General features: G+C 60.2%; 1 protein-coding gene across 1 annotated transcript; it reads right to left on the bottom strand.

The window, feature by feature from the left end:
- Window positions 1–456: 456 nt before the first annotated feature.
- ERFL (ETS repressor factor like) lies at window positions 457–5,815 on the bottom strand. The gene is made up of 5 exons (XM_031457041.2): window positions 5,749–5,815; window positions 2,589–2,823; window positions 1,987–2,182; window positions 1,745–1,862; window positions 457–1,323 (listed from the first exon to the last, which is right to left on the bottom strand). Exons 1-5 carry the CDS (start codon window positions 5,813–5,815, stop codon window positions 875–877), a joined length of 1,065 nt encoding a protein of 354 aa, XP_031312901.1. The 3' UTR covers window positions 457–874.
- Window positions 5,816–12,756: the final 6,941 nt, after the last annotated feature.

Below are 12,756 nucleotides of genomic sequence, written 5' to 3'. Positions count from 1 at the left end.
ATCTCAGTATTGCCTGGGGGGGCCACCCCTCCATTCCCCACCCCCAAGTGCCTTTGCTCTGTTTTTATACCCTGAATTGGAGGTTTATTTTTTAATATATATTATCTAAGGAGAGGTCTCTGTGTGTGAGGGCGGGGCAAGGGTCCTGGAGTGGCATCTGGAACCCTTCACGACGGTCAGGCATTACTTCCTGGGTCTGCCCCACCACGTCACCTCTGTGCCCTCTACCTTTCTCCAGTTCATTCATTCATTCCTGGGTTTCAGCAGTGACTCCTCAGGCTCCCCCACACACCCTCTCCTAGCTCCCACCCCAAGCCCCCTTGGTCACCTGTGGTTCTGGGCGACCCACGTCTCACACTCCTTTTCGTTCTTTTATTTTTGTAGTAAACTCTCTGGAGGTGGCTGGTGTGGGTCATGGGGAGGGGGGCCCTCCTGGGTGGGGGCTGGGGGCGGGGTTATTGCTCTGAGCTCCCTGTCCCCAGGGGGCCTGGGTTGTGGGGGCGTCAGGACTGGGGCCGGCACAGGGGAGACATGGCCGCACAAACACACAAGTCACAGCACAGGGGTGGGTTGAGGGAGAGGCTGGGCACCGTATTGCACTTCGGGAGTGGGGCCAGGCGGGGACCCCCTCAAACTGGAGCCTGGGGAGAGGCTGGAGGCCATTGTGTTCCCTCCCTCCTCAGGAGGGGGAGGTGAGACCCCCAGTCTGGGGTTGGGGAAGAAGACTAGGGCAGCCATGTGCCTGGGCCTAGGAGCGGCTGAGGGCTGGTCCCCAGTCTCAGGCAGGACATTGAGGGCAGACAGGACATTGGAGAGGCTGCGCGGGTGGCTGCCCTGGTCCCCGCCTCGGCAGAATCCATCAACCCACGCTGGCTCAGCTGCCGACCCCGCCTTTGCCCGCCTTGGCCTTGGGGGGCGTGGGGAGGCCCTCGTCGCCCTCACTGTCGGAGCTGCAGCCGCTGACGTCGGTGATCTCCAGCTCTGAGTCACTGTCCTCCTTCCCGCCCAGCGTGGCCTCTGGACCCCCAGCCCCCGGCAGTGCCAGGCGAGGGGCCGCTGCCAGGCCTGAGGGGCGCTCAGGGCCCAGGCCCTCCCCAGTCGCAGCCAGTAAGGGCACTGTGGAGGGGCTTCCCCCTGCCCCTGTGGAGGGCAGGTGGCCCAGGGAACTGGCCAGAGGGTTGGGGTAGAAGTGTGGGGGGTAGAGAGGTGGGGGCAGCTTGGGGAAGGGGCCGGTGAGGTATGGACTAAAGTTCCAGGGGTGCTCTGGGAAAGCGCGGCCGAAGGGACCCAGCAGGCCAGGGGGCTTGGAATAGCTGGTGGCACCTGGCAGGGGGCACAGGAAGGGGGTCAGACTGAGCCATTCCACTGTCGGGGCTGCCTGCCTTGGAGTAGTAAAGGGGGCCACCTCTCTGCCACGTTCTACCCAGTTCTCCCATTGCCCTCCCACTCAGCATCTCCCCCACGTCACATGGTCCCCCCCCCCCAATCTCCACCTTCCTCGCTGGTTTTCTATTCCTTTATTGCCTCTAAAAGCCCTTCTCCTGGCCTGTCCCCCCATCCAGTTTCCCTGCTCACTGCCTCACCTCGCATTCTCTGGTTTCTTAACACTCATAGACACAGACGCAGCCTTGCCCTACATCTCCTTCCCGCATCCTGTCTCCTCCCCATCTGTGTCCGTCCTCTTCCCTCACACATGCAGCGTGCTCCACACCCCTACAACCACCCCTGCACCCCAAGCCCTTACCAGAGCCCAGGAATGGGAAAGGGCTGTCCAGACGCAGTTTGTCTGTCTCGGGGGTGAACAGGGGTGCACGGGCCCCCGGCTCTCCTAGGCGTGGGGCAGAGAACAGGGTCTGCAGGGTCTGGAGAGGAAAGTGAGGGAAAATGGTGCCACTCAGGCTGGCTGCCCCCTCCCCAGGGGGCTTCATGGCTCTGGGGGTTGGGGCACCAAACACCTCATTCTGGGACCCAAGTGTCCTCACTCACCTCAGGGGTGAGGGGAGGAGCATCTGGCCCAGGGGCTCCCCCAAAGGGACCAGGGGTCAGCAGGAGTGAGGAGCCCGTGGTGGCTGCAGCCACATCCAACAACGGGTAATTGACAAGCACAACTTTGCTGAAGTTGAACTTGTAGGTGAACCTCTTCCCTTTGGTCTTGTGGAGAATCCGCTTGTTGTAGTAGTAGCTGTGGGCAGAGGGAGAACAGGGGGTGCTAGTGGCAGGACCTAGGGAGGTGAAGGCCAAGCCCCTAGCACATCTCTGTGCTGGGCACAGAACACAATCTGGGGAAACTGAGGCTCGCAGAAGTCCCTTGGCCAAGATCACAGGGCAAGGAAGGGAGGAGGCAGGGGCTGGGATTCTGGCCTGTGTGGTTCCAAAGCCCTGTGCTCTGGTCCTTCCTTCAAGCCTTTCTTTCACTCACAAGTAGGTACTTACAGCAGCTAAAAACGTGCAGAGCCCTGTGTGCTGGGATCCAACAGGATTCCACCCCAGGAAATTGAGGGAAAGCCCCTAGTAGGGGCAGGAGCCCAGAGGGACAGTGAGGGAAGAGGGGCAAGGTGGGAGTCCAGGCCCCCCTCACCCCTCCTCACCGCAGGGCCCGGCTCAGCTTGTCGTAATTCATGTGGGGCTTGCACTTGCGGATGCCCCAGAGCCGAGCCACCTCGTCCGGGTCCTTGATGACAAACTCCCCGTAGTCTCCCTGCCAGGCGATGACACCCTGGTACTCCTCCTTCTGCAGCAGCTCCAGAATAAAGTGCCACAGCTGGATCTGCCTCGAGCCAGGGGATGACTCCGGCTTGTAGGCCCAATCCGGGAAGGCAAACCCTGGGGACAGGAGGCAGGGGCGCGGCCCCGGGTCAGGGCGCCAAGTCCAGGGCTCTGGGTGTTCCTTGGCCTCAGGAACCAGGAGGCGTCCAGCTACCCCCCTGACTCATGGTCTGCCAGCAGTCACCCAGCCTCAGGCATATTTAGGGACCCGATTCCTATTCTCCATATTCCACTTGGTGTCTAGTCCCCAGATTCTCCAAATGGAGGGAGAGAACTTGGTGGCTGCGGGGACCCTGGGTTGGCACTTTCAGCCTGATACCCTATCTACCCCGACACAACTGGGGCAGAGGGTGGGAGGGACCAGTTTCCTGCATCCTTGACTGTAGGGAGGAACTGGGAGGGGCCGGCTTGCAGGGGCACCCCCTCCGCAACATTCTCCCAGCTACCCCTGAGCCAGGCTCTGCCCCAGGGATCTCTGGTCTCTCCTGCACCCTGAAACGCCCCTGATTCCTGCTGTCTCTCCTGCCTGTCCCTTGCCCTCTGCTCCATCTGTCCCTGAGGTTCACCATCCCACCCCCACCCCAGCTGACCTCACCCTGGCACATCCAGGCAGGGCCTGTGTGCACAGTTCTGTGCCCTTCACATCCCTGTGAACCCTCCCTGCATCCATGTCACATCAGCCTGAAAGCAGCGTGTCTGCAGACACCCACAGCACACAACCGATCACACAGACGCACACTCACCCTCTAGAGACAGCTAGCTATACCGGGGGATGCAGCTGCACCAGAGTGCCACACTCCTGCTGAGGCACGACACACCACACACAACAGGCCACCAAGGCAGACATGCCACATATGCAGCATCGCACATCCATCCCAACACACACAGTGGCACGTCTCCTCAGGCCCCGCAGAACTAGGACCCACTAACAGCTCAACTGCAACGAGAGACACACAGGACTCCAAAGGCCCAAATAAAACTGGTAGAGGCGGTGAGTGCAGCATCAAGACGCACATGTCAACCTGACAGGCCCACCCCGGGTGACACTATGACAGTAGAACAACCTCCCAACACCCCCCAACACACACACAGTCACCCAACTCACACCCACAGCTCACTCAGCACTAGGCAGGTCACGCTCAGATGGGTGTCCTGCACCCTGGTGTCCAAACGCCCAGAAGCTCGGTTGGAAATGGAGGGGCTGGTCCACCCTGAGATCTCACCTCCCATCCTCAAGGCCTCAGGCCCTGGGTCCCGCTTCTCTTGTGCCACATCCTTTGTCCCCTTTCCCCTCCTCAGAGACCCCAGACCCAGGCATGAAAAGAGAAGGCAGAATTAGCCTAGAAAGAGCTGAGAGCCGGGCAAGAAAAGGAAGGCAGTTGGTGAGGGAGGTGACTTGAGTCGGGACACGGGTCCTTGTCTTGGTGTGTGGTCCTGGGCAGCTCCTTGCCCTCTGGCTGATTAGAATTTCAGGGAAGGGAGGCAAGGAGGAGCAAGGTCCTATCCAGGCTCCCTGGTGTCTAAAAGTGGGAGCTGCTGCCTCCCTGCCTGAGGCTGGAGAAGGCCAGGCAGTTACCGCCCTGAAGGGAGGATTTTTCTCTTGACTCCATCGCAATCTAAGAATACTGGATCTCACCTAAGAAGACAGGGCTCAATCAACATGTGAGCTCTGGCCCATTCTGCACCCAGAACACGGCCCCACAGAGAAGCAGCTGTATCACAGACACACCCACACAACCCCAAAGATGACAACACACAACTGCCCACACACACAGAGACACACGCCCCAGCCAGGAAACCACCTGTGCTCAGGTGCACATCCTCAGATGTGCTGTACACGCTGAAACAAACACAACTAGAGGGAGGACCCGCAACCTTGGCGCACGCGCGCGCACACACAGCCCCCAACGTTCAGCCACACTCAGTGACACACAGAGGCAGGAACCACCCCCATGCACCCCAAACATAGACACAGCCCCCAACACAGAGGCCTGAGGGGCACGCACCCACACAGCCTGAAATGCACGTCCCATCCGTTTGGCTCAGAGTGCCACACAGCATAAGACCCATAAAGAACAGTCCAAGGCTCTTCGGCCACTGAAGCAGGAGCCCATGCAGCAAGCTGGCAGACACTCCCCCAGCCCTGAGATGTAGACACGCTCAGAGTCCCAAAGATACACGCCCAGTGCAGGGACACTCAGGTAGCCTCAGACATGCATGTACAAGCAGGCGCACCAGCTCAGCAAAGACAGACAGATGCGTACTTTCCCAGTGTGACCCCTTCCTCCAGAAATACTGAAGTATGACACATGGACACACTCTGAGATCCCAAATAACCTGGCACCGAGTCCCAGTCTCCTCTCTCCCTCTCCCCTCCACACACGCGCACACACACACACAAGCCCATTTATGGGGCGTGTGACTTGGACTCAGATGCACATCCAGTCTTACTGTCCACATCCCCGCTCTGGGCGTCCACTTTCAAGCAAGCCGTCCTCTCTTCCAGGCTCCGGCTGGCTGGGCCATGTGTCCACATCCCCCTGGCCTGGGTCATCCTGTCTGTCCAGTTGTCCACCAGCACCTGGCCTAGTGCCCCTTCTCCTCCCCATCCCTGCTCCATCAGTGCCTGTCTGTCTCCAGTCTTTCTGCTCCTCTTTGCCAGCAGGTCCCGGGTGGGAGGGAGCAGACTGCCCTGTACGCGGCCAAGTCCCCAGGTCCTCAGGCCCCTGGATCCTTGTCCCTCTCCGACCTCCATGCCTCACCTGCCCTCCAAAAGGCCCTCATGTCCCAGCAGGCAGGTAGCAGGGACATCCGGCTGTGAAGTTTTTAGCTAAGTTTTGCATTAAGGGGCTAGATTCTGGCGGTTCTGACCAAGACCCGGGGAGGTGGAGGGAGGAGAGTGAGAGATGTAGAAAGGAGATGCCGGCTCGCTGGGAAGGCCCAAGGGCTGGGGAAGAGGGGGAGGAGGTCCGGGCCAGTTACCAGGGGTCCAGAGAGCAGGCAGGGCAGGCGGGGCGAAGAGAAGGTCAGAGACGCAGCTACAGTCCATGGTGGAGCCAGCCCTGCAGAGAGGCCGGGACAGACAGACAGACGGGGACGGGATAGAGCAAGCGGGAGAGACAGACAGGGGTCAGTGGGAGCTGGCACTGCGGGGAGGGGGTGCTTCCCCTTCCACCCAGGCCCCTGCCGGCCAGTCACCCGCCACATCCCGCCCCACCCGCCGCCTCCTGCAGGCAGGCACCCCTCTGCCCACTGGTCCCCATTTTTCCCATTCCTCTCCTGGCCCCGTGTCCCCTCACCTTCCCTCCCAGCCAGTCTTCCCTGCAGCCTCCCCTTCCGCTGTGCCCCATCACTAACCACGGGCTCCCAGCCTCCCTCCTCGCTCCTCACCACTCACTCACTCACACGGCTGGCTCTCACCGCCCGCCCGCCCCGCACCATCTCTGCCGCTGTCTCTCCATCCCTCGCCTCGTGCCTGACCTCTCCGGGTCCGGCTCTGCGTCTCGGGGTCCCCCTCTGTCTCTCTCTGTGGCTGCCCCAGGTCTAGCCCACCCCGAATCTCGCCCCCACCCCCGCCCCACCAGGCTGACCCCCGGGCTGGCTCGTCCCGCTCCCACGCCGCCCCGCGCTCTAATCTGTTGGCCCAGAGCCGGCCGCCTGGCGCTGCCCGACCGTCGGGCTGGGAGGGGGCAGGCCCAGCCCCGCCCGCCCTGCCCTCTGCCCCACCCACCCGGCAGAGCAGCCCCTCGCTCCCGCATGAATGCTCCCACAGGTGCCTCTCCTTAAACGTGCGGCTCCCGTCAGACCCCAGCCACTTGGGCCTGCCTCCCCCCAGACAGCCCCCCTCAGACACCTCTTCCGCCTAGATCTGCCTCCCCCCAGACACCCCTTCCCCCTAGATCTGCCTCCCCCTCAGACAAGTCCTCCCTCAAACCCGACTCCCTCAGACACCCCTCTCTTCAGATACCTAATTCTAAGATGCTTCATCCCCTGCTCATCCCGGTCTCTCAGAACCCGACCTGACAGCCCCTCTTCCTCAGATACCCCACCACCCCAGACTCCATCCTCAGACACCCACCCTAGACAGCCCACCCCTTAGGTACTTCAGCCCCTCTTCACTCCACCCCTCCCAACCCCACCTCTGAGAGGGCGCACTTTCCTCAGGCTCCCGTTTTTAGACACAACCCCTCAGATACCCACCCCACTTTGACACAGCCTGAAACACACCATCCCTCTCACGCCTCCCGCTGCTTGCTGACGGTCCCACACGCCTCAGAAACCCAGACACTGTGTTCCCCCATAAACCCACCCCTCCCTCGGACACCGGACCAGACTCGTCCAGTATCCCACAGCCACCCTTGCCCCAGCCCCCAGCCCAGTGTCCACCGAGGCCTCTCCTAGGGGCTACCCTCCAGCCCTCGGGCCCTGCTGAGAACCACCCCGTCCCCACCTCCCCCATCTCTCCAACTTTCTCTGTTTCTCTCTCTCCCTCTTGATCTGCCTTTCTTTTCCCTTCTCTGCCTCCATCCACTATCTCTTTTCCATTTTTCTGTCTCTTTTCTCTCTCTTTCCTTGCCTCCCCTCAACCTGGACTGTCTCTCTCCCCGTCTCTGTGGCCCTGTCTCTCTCCATCACTCAGTCTCCTCTTATTTCTGTCCTCCCCACCCGCCTTCATCCCTTTTCCAGGTCTGTCTCTCCTTGTGCCCCATCCCTTCTCCTGTCTCTCTCTGCTGTCTCCCCAGGTCTTTCCTCTCTTGGTGTCTCTCTGTGCACCATCTGTCTCTTTTCCTCTCTCTCTAACTCTCTGTCTCTCTGCCCCCACCCCAGCCCCATCTCAGCCTGTCTCTTCCTCTCCCTCCTGTCTCCCCACCTCTCTCCCTATCTCCCTCTACCCCGTCTCCCCGCACCTCGCCTGCCAGGTCCACCTCTCCCACCTCCCCGGCTCTGTCTGCCTCTCTGGGCCCCCCTCCTTCCTGCCTCCGCCCACCCCCCCACCCCCTATCGGCCCCTCTCATTTCCGTGTTGGTTTTGATTTCTCTTCCCGATGCTTTCAACTCCCCGCCGCCTCCTCCGGACACGTTATAACGAGGAGCCGTGGGATCGGCGCTCCGGGCCCTGCTCCCATGCTCCCCCCGCCGTCTCTCTCGCACACGTCTCTGCCATCTCGTGGTCTCTGCCAGCCGCTCCTCCTGTCTCTGTCCCTGCCTCTGTCCTGCCAGGCCCACCGGGACCGGGCCTCTAGCCCTCCTGTTCTGTCCCCTTCCCTGCACATCTGCCCTGACTGTCCGGGTCGCAGCGCCACATCTCTGGGTCCCCCTGGCTCTATCTCTGGGCCCCTGTATCTCTCCGTCTCTCTGCGTCTTCACACCACTCCGCTTTTATGTCTCTGGGTCTCTGCGTCTCTCCTCCCCACATCCAAGTCTCTATCTGTCTTGTCTCCTCATCTCTGTCTCTGTCTCTTTCTCCCTGTCTCCGCATCTCTGTTTCGTCCCAGCATCAGTCTCTTGGGGCCCCTTTGATCTCACCCTGCCCCTGGCGCCCCCCTGGCCCCATTGATCGCTGATCGACCAACCGATGGAGGGAGCAGGGCCTGCAGGGCCAGTGCTGTGGGCCGGGCCAGCCCGGCAGGACAGACGGCTGGACAGACGATGCCTAGCCCCGGTGGCTGCGGAGGGGGAGCTGCTGCTGCAACCCCGCCCCTCCCCGCCGGTCCACGCGGGGCGGATGGGGACTCCGGGCAAGCTTTAATTTTTAATTTTATTTTGCTTCCTCCACACCCCCCCGCCCCCCATCTCCACCGCCTGTAGCCATGGCATTGAATGTGTGTGTGCGCCTGTGTGTGTGTGCGGTGTGTGTGCGCGCAGCAGTGTGGAGAGGGGCTGGGTGGGGAGAGCTGCCTCCCTCCTCTCCCTGCCAAGCAGCTGCACGGACCCACACGTCAACCCAGGCACACGCACCACACTGGCATGCAACACATCACAGACATACATCAACCCAGTGACACACAACACACTGCCACACAACACATCACACAGACACAGGTCAACAGACTGACACACACCACACTGCCGCAACCAACGCACATCACACAGACCCACACAGCAACCCAGGCACACATACCACCATGTCACACACAACGCACAGACATGTACATCAAAATAGTCACACACACCATCATCATGGTCACAGGCATTCACACAGAGACACAGACACATAATTATACACACACAGATATATACACACAAGACACACACCCACTCAGTCCCACAGAGACACATATCACAAGTCACAGACACACACTAACACAGACACACAATCATACACCAAAGCTCACAGTCAGATACACACAGACCTACAAGCACATGCCAACACAATGCCACACAAAAACAGACACACCCAGGCACACACAGCAGCTCAGCCAAGGCAGCCAAGTCACAGGCAAATGACATAAGGACACACAGAGCCACACAGGCATGCACACACAATCCGTCATGCACAGAGAGAGATGCACACACTACACCGACACAGCCAGCCACCGCCAGACCACAAACACGGCCACGTACACACGCAGCGCCGCATTCACACCCACAGGCCGACTGGGCGAGGATGGGTGTGGGTGGAGGTGGGCACTCAGAGACAGCCCCACACTGGGGTCCTGCTGCTCCTGCCGCCATCTGTCCAGCTGTCTGTCCGTCCCTCCATCGGTGGACTTCCCAAGCCCTCCTCTGCGGGTGCGGGTGCGGGTGCGGGTGTGTGAAGCGTGCACTGTCCCAGGCCTGCCGCTGCTACTGACTCTCTGGAGACAGGGCCCCAGCCTCTCAGGCCTGCTGGGTGTCCATGTCTCTCTCTCACTCAGGGTCTCCAGCACCCACCTCTCTATCTGCCTCTATCTCTCAATATCTCCATCTCTATAAGTGTCTCTGTTCCTTGTCTCTGTCTCTGGGTGTCTCTGTCTCGCTCGTCTCTGTCCCTCTGTCTCTCCAGTCTCTGACCCTCAGTCTCTCCATGTCTCTCTTTGCCTCTGTCTCCTCACCCTCCATCACTCCAGCCCCCTGGGCTTGGGTTTAACCAGTTGTTTTGATTTCTCTAAGCTGCTCCGGCCGCCTCAGGAGCCGCCTCGGGCCTCACACCCCCACCCCAGCCCCTTCTTCCCTCACCCAGTGCCCCCACCTCCCCTTAACACAATCTGCACAAGTGGAATGAAAATTGATTTTTTTTTTAAATTTCATATCTTCTCCGGGGCTCTGTCTAAAGAGGAGAGAGACGCGGCCCAAGACCCTTCTCCCACCACCCCCGCCCGTGCGCACACACACACACACACATGCCCAGACACACACACGCACACACACACCCTGCCACTCCATCTGCACCTACTCCGTGGACACACACTCCCCTACACCACACCCCCATGTAGGACACACCTGTGCACACAGTAGAGACACAGAGGTCCCCCATCTGCACACACGCTCTGGGCACACACCACACACATCCTGTCTAGTCTGGGTGCCCACAGCCGCTGCCCGCTGCCACTCACGACGTGAGCGCATGCTCACCACACGCCTGTCGGTACAGACCGCAACCACGTCTGTGCGGACACAAACCTAGGCTCAAGGACCAGCCCGCCACAGGTACCAAGAAGACACCGTGGCGGTCCCGGGGAGAATGGGGACAGGAAGGGGACAGGCTCTCCTGCCTGGACTTGCCCCCCTACCCCCAGGTCACCCACTCCCACCCCACCTGCATCAACCAAATGCTCCAGCCTGACCCCAGGAGGAGGTGTCTGTACGTGCACATGCCCTGCCTCACACACACACACACACACACACACACACACCTATTACTACTTCTCTCAAGGCCACACACTGTCATCCCCACAACAGGCTGGTTCATTTGAGAGCTGGCCACACAAAACACACAGACCCACAGCGCACACAGTGGCACCACACACACACTGATGCTCACACATCATTAGAGATGCAGCCCCACACATTGCTGGACATCAGTCCACACAAGTTGTCACACATGCACCCCCAAGAGTCACACATGAACACACAACCACAAACACACACTGCCTTCAGCACCCTTCAGGGCTGGTCACACACAGGATCATTCACTTAATTGTTATGAGCTGATACTTCTTATCCAGATCCCCCAAATGACTGCACACATACACACACACACACACACACACACACACACACACACACACAACCACCGTCCACGTCTGATCCCTGAGGCAGACACAAGCCCACAGGCTCAGAGACACAATAGCACTGCCACACAAGCTCACACAGCCAATGTCTGACCCACAGATTTGGGGGGATTTTTGTGACCATGTCCCAAAGCTACTGCTTCACTGTGATCCTCACACACACACTCAGCAGCCTGGCTCCTGGTGTCCTGTGGAAGTGGCACTCTCCAGGTCCTTCCACCCCATCCCCCTTGGGCTGAGCCCTCTCCTGGCCCCCAGAGATGTGGGCTCTCCTGTCCTGGTCACTCAGGCACCAGACACCAGACACTGCGTGTGGCCACCCAACTCAGAAATTCCAGGCACAGCACAGCTCCAGAGTTCTGGGGAGTCAGATGCTCACAGCTGAGCATCACACCCAAGTCACACATGTGCTCACAAACAACACGTGTGGCTTCACTCAGCCCTGAGGTCTCATGCACCCACACTCGGTCACCTGTGCCCAGGAACACACACATCTCCACACGTCACATTTACATGTGTCGCAACACAAGTCACACAGTCACAGAAAAAGACAGCCAAGCCTCACACACACACACAGTGTCACACACCACAGACACACACAGTCCAGATAGCTTGTACACATGCACACATGTGCATACACACACACACAGGAACCTCTGCAGAGGCTGTGCAAGACAGACACAGGACAGTTTGGCAGACAGATGGGCACTGGGCTCCAGCCTGGAGAAGGTGTGTCTGTGACAGCAGGTTTGGGGTGCTTGGGAAGCACGGAGCTGGGGCAGGGACAGAGATGGAGACTCCACACCACCCTCGCCCTGTCTCTCCCTTGTGGGCATCTCTGTCCGGGGCTGCGTGTGTCTCTCTGGGTCTCTGTCTGTCTCCAAGAGTCCCAGTCTCTGCACGGATGTCCCTGGGGCTGTGGCCAGCGCGCGGAACAGTGTCGGGGGGGGGGCGGGCGGTGGTGAGGGAGCGTCCCTGGGGAGGTGGGAGCCGCAGTGCCACGCACCCCGCCTACCAAACAGCGCTGGGGGAGGGGAGAGGGAGGGAGGCGCAACCGCAGATGCCGACCCAGAGCTCAGGCTGCTCCCCCACCCCTGCCCCTCCCCTCGGAGACCCAGAGAGATGGAGGAAGCACAGGGCTGGGGGAGGGAGACAGAGAGGGAGAGACACCCACAGAGGGGCAGAGACAGAGAGATAAGGGCGGGGAAGCAGCATGGGGCGGGGAAGCAGCATGGGGCAGGAAATAGCTTGGAACAGAGACGGGAGAGATACAGGGAAAAGATGGGAGACCAGAGAGAGTCCCACAAAGACAGAGAGGGAGCGAGAAGCCAGAGAGAGAGAGGCAGAGACAGAGAGACAACAGAGAGACAGAGCGGGAGATCCGAGTTCGGGAAACCCGGGAAAGGGGAGTGAATCTGAGAGGCCTCACAAAGTGAATTAGAGCTGGAGGTCACGGGGAGAGAGCTGCCAGGAGGAGAGACCCTGGGTCAGGGAGGAAGGAGAGGAGGGGGCAGAGATGCGGAAAATTGAGGGATTAGGGCAGAGGCAGAGGCGTGGATGAGGGAGAGCAGGGAGCTGCAGGGTGGAGGGGGAGCGATGGGAAAGGAAAAGTCCAGCTGGCAAGGGCAGATCCCATGTGTGGGTTCACGGTCATGCGACACCCACCCCAGTCCTCCTGCAGTCCTGGGGGTGAGGAGTCAGTGGCCTGGGGGGCCTGACCGAGCTCCTGGCTGCCACCCCAACTCCAAAACTTGCCCCTTCTCCTCCTCCTCACCTCC

Source organism: Camelus dromedarius, chromosome 9 (genome assembly GCF_036321535.1).
Source record: "Camelus dromedarius isolate mCamDro1 chromosome 9, mCamDro1.pat, whole genome shotgun sequence".
NCBI classification, from domain to species: domain Eukaryota; kingdom Metazoa; phylum Chordata; class Mammalia; order Artiodactyla; family Camelidae; genus Camelus; species Camelus dromedarius.
The sequence above is the reverse complement of the archived record's forward strand: the minus strand, read 5'-3'. Positions and strand labels throughout refer to the sequence as shown.

Excerpts from the sequence above, each read along its gene's own strand:
- ERFL (XM_031457041.2), bottom strand. The coding sequence starts at position 5,815 with ATGGACTGTAGCTGCGTCTCTGACCTTCTCTTCGCCCCGCCTGCCCTG. Across the intron at positions 2,824-5,748 it reads GCCTGCTCTCTGGACCCCTG|GGTTTGCCTTCCCGGATTGG; the intron begins GTAACTGGCCCG and ends TCCTGTCCCCAG. Across the intron at positions 1,863-1,986 it reads CTCCTCCCCTCACCCCTGAG|ACCCTGCAGACCCTGTTCTC; the intron begins GTGAGTGAGGAC and ends TTTCCTCTCCAG.